Below are 22,460 nucleotides of genomic sequence, written 5' to 3'. Positions count from 1 at the left end.
GTGCTCACTGGCCCAAATGCTTGGCAGCGAGATATCTTTAACTCCGTTTGAGAGGTACATGGGCACGTCGCTTTCCCTGATACAGCTGCAGTCTTGAGCACTTCTGTGAGATACTCCTCACAGGAGTGCCACTGAAGATTTCATATAACACAACACTGAGAGGCCCATTGTTGGGTGTGCCTCGATGTTCTGTTCGATAATTCTCCAAATTTATTACACACTGAGGTGTTGTCGGATTTTATTTTTCGCAACAATGATAGCCTAGTTTTGCCCATAAACTGGGGCATTACATTACATTCCGATTTTGGTAATTAGCGCAGGCAAAATCCGCAGGTCCTGGGACTTTCTTTGCATATTTCCCTGATAAACTACTCCACGTTTTGCCACAAATCCTAGCCCTGCCACTGATACGTGCGGTTACAAGTGACCCCACGGTGCAAATTGCAACCTGCAATTATACGAGACCCCTGTTACTGCGAGGCGACACCTTCAACACTAGCTGAGAGATGTCTGTTATTGGAAGACAGATTAAGTCTTACTGTGATGTTAGAGAGACTACTGCCTGTTATTGAAAAACAGGTAACTTCCTCTTTAGGCACATCCTGCTGAACGCCCAGGCACCCAAGTTGCCCAACTGAATAGTACTGTGAGACAGTAGTATATTGGGCGAGAAGCAGAAAATTACCAGAATCAATAAATAACAAGAAGAGTAAAGACTGCCTTATTAGTAGAGCTCTGCCGTCTGCAATTAACACAATAACTTCAATACAACAAAATAACCCACTTCACTTACACAAATTGTGCTCTTATTAATCCTCTTATCAACAACCCGACTGTTGAAACTCGTGGTGTTGCAAACCTTCTCCCCCAACTGCAACTTATACCATCTATCACCCCTACTCCCTCTTCATCCATGTATCCACCTATACCAGGCCACACGCAGTTTTCATAACTTTCAATCTCTTGCCCCTGCACCTTCTGAGGTGTCTTATTTGTTTGCTCCCCTCACGCCTGGTGGGCTGTTTAGACCTTCACAATGCTTAGACAACCAGGAAACCCCGATTGGGTGTTTTCCTGCCCCACCACAGCATAAAATCACCCAACATCACTGATCCTTCTAGCACCACAGGTTCTTCCCCTAGATGCTTACCACCTTTTCTCTTAAATTCAGCAGATACGCTTATTTGCCATGAAAGACAAATGCACACCATTCAAAGAGAATTCCTCTACCATAAGTACTCTCTGAGACCGTGCTATCCTCAAAAGACCATCTTCTCCTCTGTTTAATTTCTTTCTCGCTCTGCCTGAGGCCGCATACTTACTGGTCCCTTTCTACACTCTTCTCATGCCTGACCACCAGTGTGTTTCATTTGTAACAAATGACCTTCATCATTTTTAGCAGCGCCAGTTAGACAGTTGCACTGTCTAAATTGTAATCACTTAAGTGTATAACTAAGACTCCAAGCCAACCTCTTCCCAAAAACATATCCACCAAGGACAGTGATTGATCATATTGCAAGTAGCCATGTTCCCAGTAGGAAATTGTCTTCCGGCTGATATGTACTCCCGAGCAAACTTCGAAGAGGGTAGGGAGGAAAGGGTAGACAGCAGAGAGAGAGAGAGAGAGAGACACAGAGGTAAAGAGGGGTGAGCCGTGAGGTCAGATACCAAGAGAGAGAGATGATGGAGCAAGAGATGGGTGAGGAGAGAAGGAAAGATATATATTGAAAGGCAGGGTGTTGAGGGAGGGATAGCAGGTAGAGCAAAAGTAAAGACACTCAGAGTTGGAGGTAGACAGGGAGGTGTGGGGGGTTAGAGAGAAAAATAGAAGCGAGTAAGAGAGAGAAAGAATACTGATGACTCTGCTATTATGCTCCCAAACAGGGCGTTGCACCTCTGTGATTGTTCAACAACTTTGAGTGATGTTTGTAATTTTTAGGACTGACAAGTTTGTGGTGAAAATGTACTCTATTTTTCTGCATAGAAAAAATATTTTCTAGTGTGGCCTGCAACAAAACTCTAGTCCAAATTATCTATAATACTTTAGGCCTTGGATTCTGTTGTAATCAACTTGCATGTGCTAGATGTAGACTGTAGAATGCTATGACCTCATGAATTGTCTGGAATCATTGGGACTTTGGATGTGCTGGGTTTGTGAGCTGGATCTGTTGGTGGTTGCTCTGAATAAAGCCTTCTGCTGGACTTCTCATGTTTATGGCTCTTATTAGATTCCTACTCCCGAATGGCATTTCATTGAAGTTTATTTGACATATGTGTAAGTTTGATGTGTTAAATAAGTCTCCACAGGTGCTCACACCCGAGCATAGATGTAAAGTTATCCCTCACTACACCTAATAGTAGCTACAACACACAGCTGTTGCAGGACGCTCAACAAAGAATCCCTGCAAGCACAGCATCTCTGGGATAGGCTCGGGAATCGGGATAGCTTGCAGTTGTTTCACTCTTCTTACCATTAAACACACAGGCCTGGCCTACATGCTGCCTGCAAAGTGCCCTTGAGGCCTTGCTTAACCCAAGGCATGGGTCTGCTTTTCCTATCTGGGTAAGTGAGTTTCCCCATATCGAGGGAGGCCAGCTCACCTCGCCGGCCCATTCCTGAGATTGCCTGATGGTAAAGTTCCAACCGTACAAAATGTGACGGCAGGAGTAGGGTCCCTATTAGAAGTGCCAGTTAAAGATGTGGGTGGAGCTAATAGAGTAAGTGGGTGGAGCTAGAGGAGGGAGTGGGTGGAGCCAGATTAAAGTAGGTGTGGCCTCCAACAAACATTTTAGCACCTGCACTTCATATTTTACAAATTAAGCACTGCTTTTCCGACCGGTATCTATGCACATATTTACTCATATTACAAGTTATACCACATGCAGTGAGGAATAATTGTGTGCAACCAGAATTTCCAGCTGGATTTCTGCACAGTATTCTCTTTTTTATGAGGTTTAATGCACACATTTACCACCTACACTACTCAACCTATATTCAAGGCCTTAATGTTCCAAGCTCCCTTCATTTACAGCTGCTTTCAACATGTGGTAACTGGGTGCAAGGGTTGTTGTAAGGTGTGAGATAGCGGAAGGATTAAAAGGATGGAGATGATGGAGGAAGGAATAGGAAAATGTTGCTGGCAAGGAGGAACATTATATGCTCCCTCGTGCACAAACTGGGAGTTAACTGCAACAACAACAAGGTGATGGACGGAATGCTTAATTTAATCTCAGCCACTGTTAATCACTCAGGCCGCATCCCAATCCATCTTTTCTCACCCACCATGCCACCTCAGTTTGGACCTAACCATATGCAAATAAGTACTGACCCTGCTCCAGTGGGTACAGTCCAGCCCTAACCGCCAAGACAGGTTCTACCTGAAGCGGAATACAAGCAACCTAGGACTGGAGGCAGGGGCCAGATAACAGGATCAGCCTGATAAAAAGCCCTTTCCCAAGATGGTTTTACCGGTCAGATTTTCCAGCCAGTAAAATCATGTCCATTGTTACCACACCCAGAAAATCCAGGTGCAGTAACACTTGACACATGGGAATTCTACTCTGTTGAACTCATAATCAGGGTCTTAATGTTCCTGCCCACCTGGTCTGGCTGCTAATCTAAAGACTCTTCCTGCATAGACAGGCGGTCAGTAATGCACCCTTTCTTCACAAAACATATTTTAGTGGATCGCTCCGTCAACCATGCTTTATAGAATAACCAGTGGCTAAATGCAGACAGTCTACCCTGGACTACATCCTTTTGGACCAGCCGATTTATTCAGCTTTCTGTGGCAGTGTGTGGCTGCACACTTATTATTTACATTTGACATCAGATGGACAGTAGGACATCATCAGATCTAAGGTTCACTGAACAGTCGGAATTGTGCGAGACCGGGTGAAAGTCCCAAGTTCAGGCTGACCATGATGGAGAGTGGGCCAGATACAGGTTAGTCTGCTGAGAAAGTTACCTTCTAAAGTCCAACACAGAGAGTTCATTTCGTGGTGGGGGAAGGGTGCAAGGAGCAGAGAGAGTGTTGCAGATGGTCATTGCTGTAGTGCGAAGAGCAGGCTGGGCATCGCGGACACTCGTCACTGTAGGGCGAAAAGCCCGAAACATCAGGATTTCATCCTTCATTCATGAAGGAGCGCAACTGATGCCACACCAAGGGTTCGGCACCTCTTGAGGATCAGGAACTTACTCCATCAGGGCTCAGGCAGTTCCAGTTGCAGTTCTAGGCAGTAGGTCAGGTGGGTAGATGCAGGGAGGCCTCGTAGCTCCGAGAAGGAGGTCAGTCAGCTGACCATTGGAGTCACTTCAGACTGAGGTGAAGGATGTAGATCCAGTCTTCCTTCTCAGCAAGCAGAGCACACCTCAAGCAGCAAAGTAGCAGGGCATCCTTCTCCTGTAATATCCACAGGTCCAAGAGTGTACGGAAGAGTAAGTCTGAGTATCCCGTTTTAATATATGGTGCCCACTTTGAAGTGGGAGAAGCTTCTGGAGTTTTCCCCTACAGAGGTGTCTGGAATTTCCTGCCTCCCTGACCTAGTCCTAGTCTGTCTGGGGCCACAATAGGCTAGCGTGAAGGCCTTTGTGTGTGAGCTGGGCCAGCGGCTTTGAAGAGGATGTGTGGTAGGTGACAGCTCCACCCCCCCCATCCAGCCAGATATAGCCTATCCTGCCACCACCCAGACCCTCTATTGTGATGCTGTGTGGGAGGAATACACCAAGGCCATCTGCCAACTACACCTAGTCATGTTACCCAGGAACAGGCTGCAGGTACATTGGGGTTAGGACAAGAAAATGCCAACTTTCTAAAAGTGGACTTTTCAGAATTGTGACTTAAAATCCGACTTTACCACTAAAGAGGATTTTAAATAACAATTCCTCAGACATCAAACATGACTTTCCTACCTGCTCACAATCAAAAGTTATCACATATTCAATGTAATAAGGTATCCCAATGTTAACCTATGAAAGAGGTAGGCCTTGCAGTAGTGAAAAACGAATTTAGAAGTTTTTCACTACCAGGACATGTAAAACTAAAAAGTAGATATCCAATTTTTTTCATACAATGCGTCTTTCCTTAAGGGCTGTTTAGGGCCTTTCCTAGGGGTGAATTATATGTATTAAAAAAGGGAATTTTTGGCTTGGGAAATGTTTTATTTTGACAAATTGAATTGACAGCTTAAAACTGCATACAGGCTGCAATGGCAGACCTGAGACATGTTTAAAAAGGCTAGTTAAGCGGGTCGCACAACAAGTGCTGCAGGCCTACTAGTAGTATTGAATGTAAAGGCCCTGGGAATATTTTGTACCACTTTACTTGGGACTTACAAGTAAATTAAATGCACTGATTGGGTGTACGGCAAACATTGTTTAAGAAGTGAACACAAGCACTTAAGCACTGGTAAGCTGTGGTAAAGTGCACAGAATCCTAAGGCCAACAAAAAGTAATTCAGAAAAACAAGAGGGAGAAGACAAAACGTTTGGGGTGACCCTGCAGAGAGGGCCTGGTCCAACAATTGATAGAATCAGATATTTTCATTATTAAAGTGATTGTCTGGATCTCTCTGTCCTTTCTTTGCAACGTAGGATACAGGCTGTTATGGCATTGGTATTTTGGGGATTGGATTATGTCAACACTGCAACCTGGACCTGTCAGATTACCTGCCGCTAAGGCTTCAGAGATGTCAGCATTCAACAGCATGGATTCTTTTATGTATAAAAAAAAGCCATATCTTCATGGCAAATACGTCCACACATGTAGTAGTGCACCCTGCCTTAGGGCTGTGATGCTTACTGTAGGGGTGACTTACCTATACTGCATGCAGTGTCTGCAGGTATGGCACACAGGAGGTGTGCCATGTCGTGTCTTCACTTTTCCCTACACCATCACACGCATCCTGCAATGGCAGTATGTATGTCGGGTCCCTTTGTGTGGCACAATTCATGCTGCAGCCCTTAGGCACCCTCTTTGGCCTCCTTGCCCTAGATACCAGGGGTACCATTTACTTGGGACCTACAAGGGCTGCTAAAGGAATTGGAAATCGGGGGAAAAATTGTACAGTTTTGGGGAAGAGATCTGGCACTGGGGACCTATATAGCAGTAACCCAGAGACACGTCTGTCAAAATTGCATCAGACACCAGACATAAAAGTGGGGGTTCCCATGTCAAAAAGGGGAACTTACCTACAATGGCAGTCAGATTAAAATCGGATTGCACCCACAGGAGGGTGTGAAGAGTCCTATGCCCTACAATAAGTGTTGGTAATACCCACAGGCAACCACTGGCAGAAATCAAACAGCCACTCCAGTTCATATGATATGTCTGAGACAGTGCTTACTTTGAATTTGTGGTTGCCGGCCGGGAAACTCAAACTAAGTTGAACGACGGAAGAGAAATATGGAAACCATTACAAAGGGAGAAAGCAGGAACATGCAAGAGTGAAATAAAAGGACAAGGGTTACTAGAAGTGGATTAAAGAGGCATCAGGTAGATTGAAGACAGTTAAGCCTTGGTATTCATCGCATCAGCATTTATTAGCACTGGACAAGCGCCTCTAACCACAGATTTGGGCATCGGCACTCATTCTGTTACAAATTAGGCACGGTGTGTCTCTGTCTTCCTCTACTGTGTTGTTTCTGACTGTGGAGGACCTAGGAGAAGGGTTTGAACTCACAGGGCGCTAAGATTTAGGCCGTGAGTACGTGCCTGCTTATGGGTACCAGCCCAAGACCAGAAGTGTTAGGACCAAAAGAGAAGGGGCGAACACAGAATCCAACATGTCTTTGACAACCACTTCATTTCACAAGGAAGACGTCCATGAAATAACACTGTATATTCTTTCTGAAGCACATGTTGGTGTGAACATTATTTAAATGCTATATGTCTTTAACCATCTGATTTTTTTAATTTCCTTGTACTCACAGCATAATGCAGCACAACATGTGCACAGTGTGCAAATGTGTCTTTATACAACGCGAAAGCCAAACGCAGTATGCATGAGTTCATAAGATATTTAAGGTGACTAACCTTATAAAATATGCACTGTGTTCTGTCATAGGCCCTTCCTTAATCTAATTACTGGATTCCAAAATCTGGACTACGTTTAATCTTCAATATTCTCAATGGACATCTAGTTAATTAACCTCCCCAACTTTGTTTCTATCGAAAACTTGAAGCTATGAGAAAGTAACTCAAATAGACTCTCAACATGAAGCTAATCATGTCAACATTTTTTTTAAATATGTTGAACTGATTTCCCTGGATGTTCAGTAATTAGAATAATTTGTAGTGAGGACATATGAACTTATTTTTGAGAATTTTGCTTTTAAGAAAGCACAGATTTTAAAATCTGGGGTTATATAAAACTGAGTTTTCATTTTCAATGCATAGCTTAGTGGGTTTAGTAGACTTGAGACACCAAGGTGAATGAATAGATTCTAATAATTATGTGAGTATTTACAGACCACAGAATAGTTTATGTATTTAAAATGGTCGCACTTGTTAACACGTGCATCAGTGTACTCCAGGTGAGTAGCTTGGCTTTAACAACCTGTCCTTCCTTTCTTATTTTCCACCGCACTGTAGAACTTGCAGTTGTATACTTCACAGCTCATCTGTAACATCACACCTGAAGGTGTCAATGGGTCATATTGTTCTATCACAATGCATTGTGGTCATTGGAGTTATTCATGTGGTGATACATCTCTTCACATTTTTTTGAAAACAAATCCTAATACAAATTCTCAGGTACCAGTCCTGGCCTCTGGAACTCACCTCCGCCTTCCCTAAGAACTCAACCTTATCTGCTAACCTTCAGGAGACTACTCAATCTCACATTTACCTCAACTAATACGGTCACAATCTACCTCCTGATAACTCCACCCCTTCCATTGTCTCACGTGTTACTTTTTTATGTCATCCAGATTTCTTCGATTGCAATTGTATCCCTCTGGTTATTTATAAAGCACACCTTAAGTATAGAGGTGCTATAGCAAATCATAAATAAACAAATGGAATATTTTGAACTATGCCTTTGACTGCGCATTATTGGGAAATTCACAAAACCATTTGAGGCATAAACCTGGAAACATGCAACTGCTGCAGGTCTCCATGAATACGTTTGAGAACCTAAGTGAGTTACAAAATGTGTCAATCTGCACCCAAGAAACAGTGAAAACCTACACTTGCTGATTTACTCATTTCCTTTGAGGATAAAGCCCGTAATCTTCTTTAATATTTACCTCAGAGGCAGCACATGACTATTAATGGCATGGTATGATCACCAAGCTTGGATTGCTTTGCACCACTGCCCAATCAGTTGACTTCTTTGAAACCACAAAGAAAATGCAGAGGCTCTCCATTAGACCCTTGCCCTAAAGCAGTCTTCAAAACACTTGTGTCCATTCTACAAAGCTCAAGTAACTTCTGCTTGCAGCCAGGATCTATAGGAAAGCCATCGACAGAGGCAATTATTACACCCCTTTTTAAAAGTATTCTGGTGCGTATGGCTAAATACATACCACCTTGAATCTGCCATATGTGTCAGAAGTGTTACTGTCCTGACAATACATTTACGAAATAAGCTGTCAGTGGAGACCCACTCTATTGAAGACCACCTGCCCTTTAGGAGGAACTTGAAGACCTTTGAATATGTTGATGAGGCCAGTTGACACCACCAAGAAGACACTAATGGTGTGCATGCCCTCTACAAAACACCCATCATGGAATGCCATCTTATCTAAACACCCATATCATGGCATACCATCTTATCCCATCTGGTCTCGGCAATATGGAACTGCTATTGCAAAACTGTTTATGGCTGCTTTGGATTTTAGCTCCACCATGGTTAGTGTATTGCTGGTAACATTTAAACTTCCCTAAGATAGTCTTTACCCTTATTACGTTGTCTCTTGCAGTGATTTCATTACCTTGTGATCTCAGCTGATGGTAAAAAGAGCTTACACTCCCTTCCGTCTCGCAGACAAACCCGTCCGTAGGTTGCATCTCATGGCTTGTATTTCCGCATGGACCGGAAGCGCTGTGTGTAGCAGTACGCGTGTAGTTCAGGTATATTCTCAAAAACACAGTTTTGTTGTGAGGTATTTGTTGCAGGAGGCATACCAAAGAGTCAATGTTCACTGAAGAGAGAACATATGCGATCTTATCCTGGGTGCAGACCTCAGAGCATATTATAACCATAGTGCTTCCTAAAAGAAAGAAAGGAGAGTTTTAGTTATAATATCAACATCTGTAATTAATAGGGAGAAAATAATTGAAGATTCAATATCTATAAAGTTGGAGTAGTAAGCAGCAAGCCAAGATAGTTGTCTGAGGCTAGATCTCCTGTCCTTATTACATATTTGCACTCGCAGAATTCGTGGTGCTTCTAAATCCTGGACCAAAGCTCCCACTGACTTGTTCAAACTATTTAATTACCAAAATGTTGGTCAATCCCATGGTGACGAAAGAAGTTGGAAAACTTGAATTCACCCTTCATTCTACCTGGGTCATGGCTGCGCGTGTTCTGAGTGAAGGCCAGAATGACAGTGTTCCTTTGTCCTTAGCACACTCACAAGTTCAGGAGCTGAAAACAGCTTTTGAAGCGTAAATTAACTTTTTAAGGGGAATGACCTAAGGATAATGTACTTCTGTACATGTACTCTAGCTTTGGCACCAAGACTCTAAGGCCTCCCCAGTTTGCACCAGGTGCTCTGTGTGTGCTTCTAACGTGCAGTACAATCACAGAGCATGATGGCAAAAACTTCTCATTTTTAACAAAGCTACTTCTAGGCCTCTCCAAGCAAAAGTTGCCATCCCATTTGTTCTACTCATACAGCATTTCGAAAGTATAGGCAGAAAGGCAAAGGTCACAAATGCAACATCATCTGTAGACCAACCATCCACAACAACAACATGTGCAAGAGGTCAATGATGTAGTGTTTCTCCAATGCAGTTGTTTGCATTTTCTAACTCTCTTGGGTAAGGTGGTCAGTGCAGTAACTGTAACCAGCAGGTCAGTGTCACACTACTTGACATCAAAATTAAGCCGCCTGTAGCGTTCTGCCAGCCTAGGCACTCGCCAATAGGTACGCCACAATCGGAGAGTAATTTTTCACGTTTTATACTGCTGTGTGTAGTCAGAACTCAACAGTCTAAGCCTGCTTTCAACTCATCCTTCCAACGAATATGTCACAGTCCTATGGTACACAGTGGGAACCAAAAGAGTTCCAGCATTCTTTAATCACAAGACACTACATCTCCGCTTTGTTGAATAAAAAGTCACAACTTCCACAAATAGATAAATAAATAAATGCATAAATAAATATACAAATAAATCCATGAGTGAAATACATACACAAGCTATTCCAATCAATTGTGGCACCTGAATCACATGTCCTGATCAGGTCACTGGAAACCAGGAACTGGCAGTCGAAGTGTCAGTGATCCTCACAGGTGAGGTGCAGTTATCAGCAGATACAGAGTCACCAACAGTCTGTTAAGACCCAGTCTCTACATTGACATTGATGTTTGGTGAGTGATGGGCCGCATGTTGAAAATGAAAGGAATCACTCGAACGGTACTTCCCAGGACTCTGGGCAGTCACCATGTGTCCTTTGGTGGTGGTGATAGTAAAGGGTTCAACCTCAAAAGGAGCATCATATTTTTTTCTTCTGTGTTGTATAACAGCACTCGTTCTCCTCCTGTAAAGGTGATGTCCTTTGTATGATGTTGTCGGTCAGCATATATTTTTATCTCCTGTTTGTGACCAAAGTCTGTAGTGTAAATGACTTTCTCATTCATAGATCTGATGTTGGTCCCTTGGGGCAGCTTGGTCGTCATAGCCCTTCCAAACATGAGAGTAAGAGGGCTTTCCCCTATCGGTGGGTGAGGGGTTGAATGGTAAGCTCGAAAAGTAGTATTTAAAGCAGTTTTGAGGTCAAGATTTTCCGATGCAGCATGCTGAACAGCTTCCTTTAGAGTACTCATAAACCGTTCTGCCAGGCCATTGGCTATTGCCCTGGGGCCAAAGAATAGGCAGAGATTACCCCTCTGTACCATACAGAATATGGAGAGTGGGGCGTCCTTGAGTATCTTTTTTTATATTACTGAATCAAATCCTGCTGAAAGGTCAAATCCTCCTTGACAGGTCTTGGGGGGTTTTACATATACCACTTGAGACACACTTCAAAGGGAGGGGGCAGGATGGTAAAACAAATTTTGTCTATCCACTGCCTGATTGCTGGACGCCCCTGCTTTGCTCCACCAAACGTTTTTCTCTGCGTTTGTTGAGGGTACAAAGACTGCAACAATCTGGGTTTTAGTGTTGGATGATGGTGGACACTAGGATTATCATACTACATGCCCTAGCAACTCTCCAGCCCTCAGAGCCCAATTTTAGTGTGGTCAAAGATTTCCACCATCTTGAAAATGGCCAAAGTGGGAAGTGTTTGGCCCCGGGAACTTTTACCCAATTGGTTAGGGTGCGCCTAGGAGTCATTCCCATCTGCTAGCTCGTGCAAGGCCTAAATGTTCCATCGCCAAGCACCCGCTTCAGAACATTCCTGGACTTGAAGAACAACAGAAGAGAACTGAACCTGCAGTCTTTGACCTGAGATGAGCCCTGAAAGGACTGGACCTGCTCTTTTTTATGCCTGAGACAAAGGAATGGACTCCAAGAGTCATAAGGCTGAGCTGAGCAGTCGCAACTGGATCTGAACTGGACCCTGCTGTTTGGCCTCTGCCGGACACCCTATAAGTCTTTAACTGCTTCCACTGGGGTCCTGGGAAACTTAAAAAATATACTACTGTGGTGGATTAAGACTTAAAGGATTAAAGTCAGAAGATAAAATCTTTGACCAGGACGAACCAGGTTGGTGTATCCAACCTGTGCGCCATCGCGATCAACATCAAATTGCACCTAGGTACCAGTCTACCACGATCACTGACTCTCATTGGCCTCTCGTTCATAAGATCATACATGCCAACCATTCTCATTACTTGGTCAACAAATAGAAACTCTACACTAACACTTTTCAACTTCAGAGCACTAGCTTTCTTCTTCATGTAGGCCCTGTCTTTAAGAAAAACCTTACTCTACAATGACCCTTCTTAGGCTGTGCACATAGAATCTACACCTCACTTCATCACAAATGGACCACACCCTGTGGTGGATTAGGACTTCAAGGACTAAAGTCAGAATGTAAAATCTTTGACCAGCACAAACCTGGGTGGTGTATCCAACCTGTGCTCCATCCCAGTCAGCATCAGGTTGCACCTAGGTCTAAGTCTACCGTGAACGCTGACTCTCATTGGCACTTTATTCTTCTTGGCACAATTCCTACTGATTGGATTTCCATCATTTTGGTGTTATTTTGATTATTGAATTTTACTCTATTTTTCTAATTTGATTTGAGATGTTTATTGTTTTGCATTTCAACTTTATTACTGTTTTGAACCTGCACAAATCCTTTACATACAGCTCTAAGTTAAGCCTGTCAGCACTGTGCCATAGCTACTGTGGATTGTGCTATATAGTGTTCATGTATGTGTTAATATAGTGACTTTGAGGGTTCACCCTCACACAGGTTGTGATTGTTCTTTGAGGTGGAATTTCACCAACCCCAAATAATAATCCAGTTTCTTACAACTCCATTCTTGATTTTAAGACTCTGCAAAAGCTATTCCACTTGCAAATGGGATTTGCTCACACCAATATTCTGCTCAAATGAGGAATTTTCTGTGAGAACATGTACTATTAAGGATTGGGTTGTGGACTTTTATAAGAGGGTTCATCTGTAAAGACTGGTGACCATCTACAATTTCACACGTTTTGGGGTATTCATCAAAAACTTACATGATGTGTCTTATCGTAAAAACAGTTGAGATTTGACTCAAAAAAAGGGAGTTAAAGTATTTTCAGGATGGAAATCAGGCAGATGGACGGGCACTCCCAAAATTAATGTGATTGAAGGAGTAAAGGTTTCTCCTATAGAGAAAAATATTTTATGCCTTGAAGAAGAGAGTAAAAATGTTTGAAATACAAATTCACTTTTGCGTCACATTGCTTTTATTATATATATATATACACACCTGTTACTTTTCCGAATTTGGGCAATCTTACATAAGTGTGTAATCCTGGATAGCTTTGATAGTGGCAGATTCCCAGTCACTCTCCAGGATGTCTTGTGATGTTTTAAAAAGTTGGATATTGCTCAAAACAAAGATGCAACCAGATGTGAGCAAATTTCCAACTTTTTTGTAGCGCTTTGTGGGCTGAACCACAGGGATTATGCATCTGCTATGAACCTGTACTCTATGTATCATATTACAGGAGGGATTGAAAGAAATGCTCTGGAGCAAGTGCTGATCTTTCCCATTTGATCAGGAATGGGGGATAGGTGTTTAGTTTGCGCCTGTGTACCTTACTGGTTTTTAAGAGAGGTGTTAAAAAAGAATCCATGTTTTACTGATATTTTTCGATGTATGCATAGGCCCTTGTATGGAACATTATGCTTGGAACACTAGACTATTGGAATGCCATTCTTCCTGGAATTCCTAAACTCACCAAGCCCCCATCAAAGCCCCTTGGAATGCTGCTGCTCGTCTGGCCAAAGGATCTGGTCACTTTGATCACATCTCCCCTATTCTGTCCACCTTTGGCTGGTTGCAGATCAAAAGCAGATCATGGTATAACATTGTGTGCCTCGTTCATAAGATCATACGTACCAACCATTTCCATTACTTGGCCAACAAACTGAAGCTCTGCAGAAACAAATCACTGTCTTTCAGAAAAATCATACTCTGAAATAAAACTTCTTAGGCTGTGCAAGTAGAATCTGGACCTCACTTCCTCACATCTGGACCATACTCTCATATCCAGGTTTCAAGAAAAAATTTTAAGACCTTCTCCTGACCAAAATTTTACTTATGTTCCCGCTTAGCATCTGAATTACATTTTTCTTATTTGTACTTAAACTACAGGTCATTGTTTGACCATGTTTGAAATTCTCTGGCACATGCTCATAAAGTCTACTGATCTTTGATGACCTGCTACCCCTCTCCCTCAGCTTGCTACCCCTACTCTGTTTTCACATTTTTCATCTCTTTCTTTTCGCTGTGAATCTGTTTTTGTACAGCGCTCTGATACCCTAGGACCTTTTACACGTTATATAAAAATCTGAATAAATCAATAAATACTGGTTCTATGCAGACAATTGTAAACTATATCTTCTTAGACTCCTATTTTCTATCTCATTACGTTTTTGTGGACACTGTTGATGGCCAGTAGCATGGAACTACAACAACTAAAATTGATAACTTGGTAAATCTAACCTATTATTGTTATCTTATTCACACTTTTGTATAAGGGATCAATTTCAACCAAAACACAAATCTGGATGAAGGCCCCACTATCTACCTACTCTGAAGAAGGGTGGCTTCTCAGATGGCTTGAATTCCATATGTAGCCTTTGTTAATATTTTAATAAGATGATATGGATCTTCTTCACGGTTGCAGTTTATGAGAAAAATCTTTATTCAAGAGGAAATGGTAGGGGTCAGCATTGAGAAGACCCTTTTGCCCTCCATGGCTCACCTAAACTGGAAGCATTGAAGAGTAAAGAAAAGAGGAGTATGGCTCTCTAGACAAAGAGCAACAATTAAGGTGTTTTTAGCAGAGATTACACGTTCTATAAAGAGTTTAATGTACCAGACATAGACCATGAGGGACATCTGGCACAAATAGGGACCCAATTAAGATTGTGCAGAAGAAGTGATGTATTGCTTAATCAGGGACAAGTTCCTACAAGTCTAGCTATATGATTTTGTACCACCTGCAGATGGCTTAGTAAGGCTCTGACATTGTCTAGGTAAAGTGAATTACTGTGATCAATTCTTGAACTGACTAAAGATGTCCCCACAATACATCATTCTTCGTATGTAAAGCATGGTATAACCTAAAGAAACTGTTTAAAACTGGAAGGTGCAGACTGAATTGATAACAATATAGTTTATTCTGTACTTACATAAATTTTTGTACGCTTTTATGACAATTGTCGAATAAAGCTATCTTGACTTGACTTGATAACAATATAGGAATATTATGAGAAGAAAAAGCTCACATTTTTTAACTTGCTGTTGGAATGTTATAAAATCTCTGCTGCCACGAGTGTTCCATTGTTAGGTAAGATATTTCAGGAGACTGCAGAAGCTGAGGGTCTCTCCTTGGACTTTACTATAGCCATATTTCTTTAATCCCAAACCCGACAAGGACCACTGCCCTGTGTTAACTACAGGCCCATCTCTCTACTTAAGTGTGATGCCAAAATACCGACCAAAACATTAGCACCATGCCCCTATTTGAACATTGTAATCAAGTGGGCTTTGTGTAGGGCAGATCATCTGGGAACCACATGAGGACTCTCCTAAACCTTATGTGGCAGTTGAGAAATGTTGAAGAGAAGGTAGCTCTTTACCTCGATGCCAAAAAACATTTGATCAATGAATCGGAGAATTGTTTTTGGAATGGTGGCTGGTTATTGACAAGATTCGATGATTGTACCGGATGCTGATACACCAGTGAACTGAAATGGATTCATATCAGACTGGCTCACTGTTGTGGTCCTTGTACCACCTGCTTTTCCTACTCGCATTAGAACCACTTCCAACACCAATTACACACTCTAAAGGAAATACTAATGTAGCTGGAGAAATAAAACTGATTCTTTATGCTGTTGTAGTGAGTAGAAACATATTTCACATTATGCAAGACAATATTTATTGCACTAATGGATAAGAGTAAAGTGGAATTCACAAAGTGGAAAACTGTGCAACTGTCTCCATAGGATAGTGTCCAGACAATATAAAGTGTAATAGCTCCCACATAAAACTATGTTCTTGGTATAAGGACTTCCTGCTCACATGTTTTGAACATTTATTGACTTATCAAGGCACATATATGGATTGGCTATCCCAAGGCTAAAAATTCCCTACCTGTTTCCCCAGACTGCTTCGGGTGGCCTGCTTTTGCTCCACATCAATACTTATTATAGAGCCCAATATATCTTACACATGGTATAGCTCCCTGACTGGTGCTTTTTTAAAAGAATCTAAAGAATGATACCACAGGTCTTCAAGTTCTGTATAGAGGGCAGAAATCTGTGGGAAGTTCTGATAACCAAATAATACAAGGAATGGGGCAGATATGATCACCAACACATAGTTCACGGGGCATGAATGGCTTCTTACATCTATGTACCTCTCTCTGGAACAATATTGATCTACTCATTGCAGGTAAAATTTTTAGCTGGTCAAATTGGTCGACGAAAGCAATACTGACTGTGAAGCGGATTCTTTTGGATGGATTATTGAAACTTTTTTCTAACTAACATAGTGGATTTCAGATCCATTTCAACCAAGAATGGAAATATATGCAACTACGGCATTGCTTATGAGACAAACTGGGGAAGATGTTGTTCAACCTGTGATACTCCATGTGCATGTGCAGATATGGGACAATTACAAAAAGTTGATCATTTCTATGATACAATGATTGGAGGACTGTATTCCAAACCACAGAACGCTTTCTCAGAAACAAATGGTGGGCGGAATAGCAAGAGTACAGAGAGAAGAGTGTTATGAACCTCTTAGCTCCAGAGGGCAAACCTGACTCCTAATTCTTGTTCTTGGTGATGCGGGCACTCTGAAGATGACATGGTTCACATTGTTTAGCCGTGTCCCACTTTATGCCATTTCTGGCAATTTGTTTGGCACTCAAAGTAAAATAGATGTTCTTTGCAGCTTACCCTGTCCTGGGAGATGGTGATCCTATATGACACATGGGACACTGGAGCATATCTCAACTCATGAAATGGTGGGTTACTAGGCTCTGGCAGTGGCAAAGATCTGCAAACTTTGGTGACAGAAGACAAGAACCCCACCCACCCATGATGAGTGCCTTAATGGTCATGGCATCATATGAACAGATGATTTACAACCTATATGATCACCTAACTTTTTTTGAGTATATCTGGGGCCTTTTATTTCCAGCTAATGTTGAGCCTGCCTTTGACGTACACTTAAGGATGGCTGTTTCTGAATATACAGATATTACTCGCTTACTTTAAGCTTGTCTTTGAGCATACATAGTGCTCCGCTACCTTGTAGCTATATTTGAGCAATAGAAATACCATATATTTACATATAAAGATACATAGCTACACAGAACCTGAAATTTAATAGAGAAGGTACAGAGAAATATATATGCTTCATGCATGTTTTCGTGACTGGTCAAAGTTAATTGATTATGGCTTTTTATTTCACAGTTTCAACCTTTTGAAGTTTGGGTTTCATGATTATACTTGTAGATATTGTTTTCTTTTTTTCTTTTAAGTACTGATTTTACTGAACCTGTACTTTTAATTTGCCTTTTTTTTTTTTTTTTATTAAAAATTATAGACAGATACACTCAACAATCGTTGTAGGGTAAGACCAGCTTGGCACAGGAGTATTTCTTAAATTGGTTCATGATTAACTGGCCCCTACTGTTCGTCTGATAGAAAGAGAAGAAAGGAGGAAATAGGCAGAGAGTTTAGTGCTGAGACACGATAGGAAAGGGACAGGTCAGTAGGCATTGTGAGCACTTGACAGAAACATTAGCGGTAGCTATACTTGCTATGTACATTTGATAACACCAAAAAAAGCAGACTGGGCTAGGCGGCGTTTGCTTTGTTAGGACGTGATATTTTTGGGACACATGGCATAGAGATTAAAGCTCAGATCAAGTGTTTATGGAGGTTCATTAGAGTCTAGATAATTGTCCCGGGTTTCCCACATCCCTCTTGTTGACGTTTTCCACGGCGAGTACTGCCAGGTTATCCGCACCCCTGAGGTGTGTAATCCAGTTGATCCAACATTTGTAGCTAGTTTTGCTTGTATCTTTCCAGTTGTTTAATACCATTTTAACTGCTGCTGTTATTAACAAGTCCATTAGGTCCTTATCCTGCTCAGCTCTCAAATTTGTGCGTAGAAAAGCCGAGGTGAGGGAGGCGAAATCCCTCGCTATTTTGCAGTCAAACACGTTGTTTATGAAATCAAAAACTTTCCCCCAGAATACCTTGAGTGTTGGACAGTGGAAGACTATGTGAACCAGGTCCCCATTCTCATTGTTGCAGTTCCAACATAGCGAGTCGTCTCTAAGATTTAGTTTGTGCAGTCGGGCGGGGGTCCAAAATGCCTTGTGAAGCAACCAAAATTTAGTTTGTGCTAGAACTGGGGTGATCTTGTTGCACGAGGTCGAGGCCCACAGAGTTGCCCATTCCTGTTCATTTAGTGGTGTGTTAGTGTGTTTATTCCAGTAATCTATTGTTTTTCCATTCAGTTTAGTGGACTTGGGGTGCAGGAGCTTGTAGAGGTGTGAGACCTGTTTTGTTAATGTTTGAGAAGTACTGGAAGATTGAGGGTTGGGCGGGGTCAAGTTTCCTCTTTGATAGGGCTGTTCTTATTTTCAGGAGCGTATATAGATCGATGTCTTGTAGGTGGAAGCTTGTTTTAAGGTCAGAGAAGGGGATTGGATAGTCCCCCTTTTCGAGTTGGTGTGGGTAGCAGATACCTTTTGCTATCCATGTGTCGAAGTTAAGGCTTTTCCCCTTGTATCTAAGCTTGCTGTTCGCCCACAGTGATTCTGATTTGGATCCTTTGATGGTAGCGTCCATTTTCTTATCTACTCTTTGTGTTTTTAAGGATGGGATAAGTGTTGGCCGTCAGTAGGGCCAGAGGGCTCTGGTTATTCAGGATGGCTTTCTCTACCTGCAGCCATACTGGTGTGTACTCTGCCTCTGGGGAGACCCAGTATATTCCTTGCTTTGCTAGATAGGCTGTTTGGAACACCCTAAAGTCTGCTAAGTTTGCCCCTCCTAGGTTTTTTCAAGTCTCAGTTTCTTGATGTTAATCCATGCCTTCTTCCCGTGCCATAGGAATTTGGTGATAGTGATATCAATTTTCCGGTGGAAGCCGTCTGTGAAGAGCAGTGGCAGCATGCTTGACAGGTAGTTAATCACCTGGGTGATCTTCATTTTGATGGTCTCTTTTCTTCCTCACCAGGTTATGAATTTTGGGGACCAGGAGTCTAGAAGATTTTTTATTTTTCCAAGTAATGTTTTCTCATTATATCTTAAGGTGTTGATTAAGTCGCTATCAAAGTATATCCCTAGGTATTTGATGTGTCCCATTTGCCAGGCCAGACCTGAGTCCCCAAGGATATCTCTAGTGCAATGAATGTTAAGTGGTTTACATTCGGATTTGACCTTGTTTAGTTTATAGCCTGATAGTTTTGAGCATTCTGTTATCGTGGCCAGTAGCGCTTTTATTGAGGACTTCGGCTGTTCTGTTACTATCAGAATGTCGTCTGCATAGGCTGCTAGTTTAACACCGACTCCCTTGATGTCTACCCCTTTTATGTCGACGTTTAGTTTTATATCTTGGATGAGGGGTTCCAGGGCCAGCAGGAGAAGCGCCGGTGACAGTGGGCATCCCTGTCTGGTCCCTTGTTGTAGTGAAAAGGGGTCAGAGAGTGGGCCATTTACAGTGATACGGGCTGTCGGGGTCTGGTATAGGGCCATAGCCATCCGTATGTATTCGTACCCCAGGTTGAAAGCCTGCATGCATTGCTCTAGGAAAGCCCAGTAAACTCTTTTGAAGGCCTTCTCGGCATCCAGTGCTATTGCTGCTGCCGGCTCCGGCTTGGCAGCCACTTGTTCAAGTATATGGCAGAGGAGGCGGGTGTTATCGCTAGACATACGGTTGCGTAGGAAACCGACCTGGGAGATACTTATAAGTTTGGGGAGGACCGTATTTAGTCTGACTGCCAGAATTTTGGCATAGATTTTAGAGTCCACATTGATGAGGGATATGGACCTGTAGTTTTTTGGTAGTTGGTGGTCTTTGCCTTCCTTCGGGATGACTATTATGTTAGCCTCTGTCATGGATTGTGGCACTGCCCCTTTTGATGTGGCCTGGTTAAAAACCTTTTTCATGGTTGGGTATAGTTGTTTTAAAAAGGTTTTATAGAAATCTGCTGTGTATCCATCTGGGCTGTTTTTTTTCAGAGTTTTGACTGCCCTTTCGATTTCCGCGCAGGTGATTTCCTGACCTTTCAGAGAAAAAGGGGACGGTGCACCAGGATGAAGTCAAGTAGTTCTGTATATTTTCCAAAATAAACTTCTTTATTGTTTTTTCAGTAAGATCTTGAACACCAGCCAACGCGTTTCGTTCCGATAGGAACTTCGTCAGGGCAGAAATGTCTTTATCTTTGTCCGAAAGTCGGATGAGATCAAGTAAACGCCAAATTTTTAAGGTCCGGGTTCACGAGTTATATGTTACTTTTGGCTCGTAACTTTGAATCAACAATTCCTTAAGTCACGATCGGAAGTCACGGTTCAAGTACCAATCCCTTACATGAATCTCATATAAGGGATTGGTACTTGAACCGTGACTTCCGATCGTGACTTAAGGAATTCTGGCCGCTACTTAGGCCTCTGGATACATTGTTGATTCAAAGTTACAAGCCAAAAGTTTTTACGGAGTGTAAGGCCGGGGCTGTACAGCGTTTATAGATCGATCAACTTTGGATTTCTGCTGAATATTTTATGCACATATAACTCGTGAACCCGGACCTTAAAAATGTGGCGTTTACTTGATCTCATCCGACTTTCGGACAAAGATAAAGACATTTCTGCCCTGACGAAGTTCCTATCGGAACGAAACGCATTGGCTGGTGTTCAAGATCTTACTGAAAAAACAATAAAGAAGTTTATTTTGGAAAATATACAGAACTACTTGACTTCATCCTGGTGCACCGTCCCCTTTTTTTCTCTGAATTTTCTGGTCTCCAGTGGAGTATAAGTGTGGCATACTCCGGATGTGATTGCACAGACACTATATAAATCTATGTAACTAAGAAATCGAGGTGCTGAGCCTTCGGTCAGCCGCACGTTGTTTCTTTTTTCTTGTGATTTCCTGACCTTGCTTGTTTGAGTCTGCCGTGCTTAGCTTCGGTAGACCTAATCTGTCTAGATACGTTGTGCATTCTTTTAGATTGAGGTTCTGGTTATTCTTATAGTGTTCCGAATAGAACTCTTAGAACACCTTGAGGATATCATTATGCCTTGTGTGGGTCTTTTTATTTGAGTCAGTGATGGATGAGACTGCAAACTGGTTGCGTTTATGCTTTAGGTAGGCAGCGAGGAGTTTGCTTTGCATAGGTTAAGGGCTCTGGTCCTATTGAACCATAACCCTGCTCTCTCGCTTAGGATTTTGTTATATTCATACTTGCTCTGTGTTAACTTCGCTAATATCGTGTCGACCTTCGTGGTCTTTATATGGTCTAATTCTAACCTTTTTATCTCTTGCTCCAGTTGGGTTAGTCTCTGGTTCGTGATCTTGTTCATTTTTGATTTGATGCCGATTATTGTACCCCTTACTGTTGCTTTTAGGGCCTCCCAAAGTGTGCTAGTGGCGGTGTAGGGGGTGTCATTATGGCTTAGGTATTCGGTTATGGCGTCCTCAATTCTCTTTTTGTTCTCGGGGTCCAATAGAATTGCACTGTTAAAACGCCACCTCCTGGAGACAGGTTCATTGTGGTTCCCGCTTAGTTTTAGGCTGATGCACGAATGGTCTGAGACTAGTCTTGGCGCTATTTCCGAGTGTTCTATAAGGTGTGTGTGTGATCCCGAGATAAGTATGTAGTCTATTCTGGTATAGGAGTTGTGTGGCCTGGAGTAAAAAGTGTTGTCCCTGGTATCTGGGTGCTGTAATCGCCATGGATCTTTGAGGTTGAACTTGGCGCAGATATTCTGGAGTGAGGCCTGCAAGGTGGAGGGCTGATAACGGCAGGACGATTGTCTGTCTATTATGTGGTCTAGTGGGATGTTAAAATCCCCCGCCATTATTGTAAGTTTGTCTTGGGGAAAGGTGTCGAGTGTGTCTGACACCTCTTCCCAGAACAACGGATCGTCTGCATTGGGGCCGTATATGTTTGCCACATGCAATCTCTCCTCTCCCCTCCTCAGGTGCGTTACTAGAAGTCTACCCTCCTTGTCGTGGGAGTGCGACTCTATTGTTATGTTTGATTTTTTGGAGATTAGGGTCAGGACCCCTCGCTTCTTTTTGTCTGCCGGTTAGCATACCATTTGCATAATCCAGTTACCCCTGACTAAGCTAGCATCTTCTCTGGATAGTTTGGCTTCCTGTAGTAGTACGATATCGCTTTTGGTTTTTGCTAGGTAGTCTATTATTTTCCGGCGTTTGATTGGGTGGTTCAGGCCCTTAACGTTGAGGGATACTATAGTTAGGTCGGTTGGCATAGTGAGTGTATTATTCAGAGCCATACTCCATAGCGTGGTATTGCAATACTATGTGCCCATCATTCAAGTGACCCTTTTACTGTCCATGTTCCTC

The 22,460-nt window shown here is 42.4% G+C and overlaps 1 protein-coding gene across 4 annotated transcripts in view; it reads right to left on the bottom strand.

The window, feature by feature from the left end:
• Positions 1 to 22,460, bottom strand: part of TMEM156 (transmembrane protein 156) — a 241,420-nt gene that overhangs the window by 194,815 nt on the left and 24,145 nt on the right. For all 4 annotated transcript variants that reach the window (XM_085642251.1, XM_085642254.1, XM_085642255.1 and 1 more), the window contains exon 2: positions 8,936 to 9,214. In XM_085642251.1, coding sequence (XP_085498377.1) covers positions 8,936 to 9,214 — 279 coding nt within the window. The remainder of the gene's footprint in view (positions 1 to 8,935; positions 9,215 to 22,460) is intronic.

Source organism: Triturus cristatus, chromosome 2_2 (assembly GCF_964204655.1).
Source record: "Triturus cristatus chromosome 2_2, aTriCri1.1, whole genome shotgun sequence".
Classification (NCBI taxonomy): Eukaryota; Metazoa; Chordata; class Amphibia; order Caudata; family Salamandridae; genus Triturus; species Triturus cristatus.
Note: the sequence above shows the minus strand (reverse complement) of the source record. Positions and strands in the feature narration are given on the sequence as shown.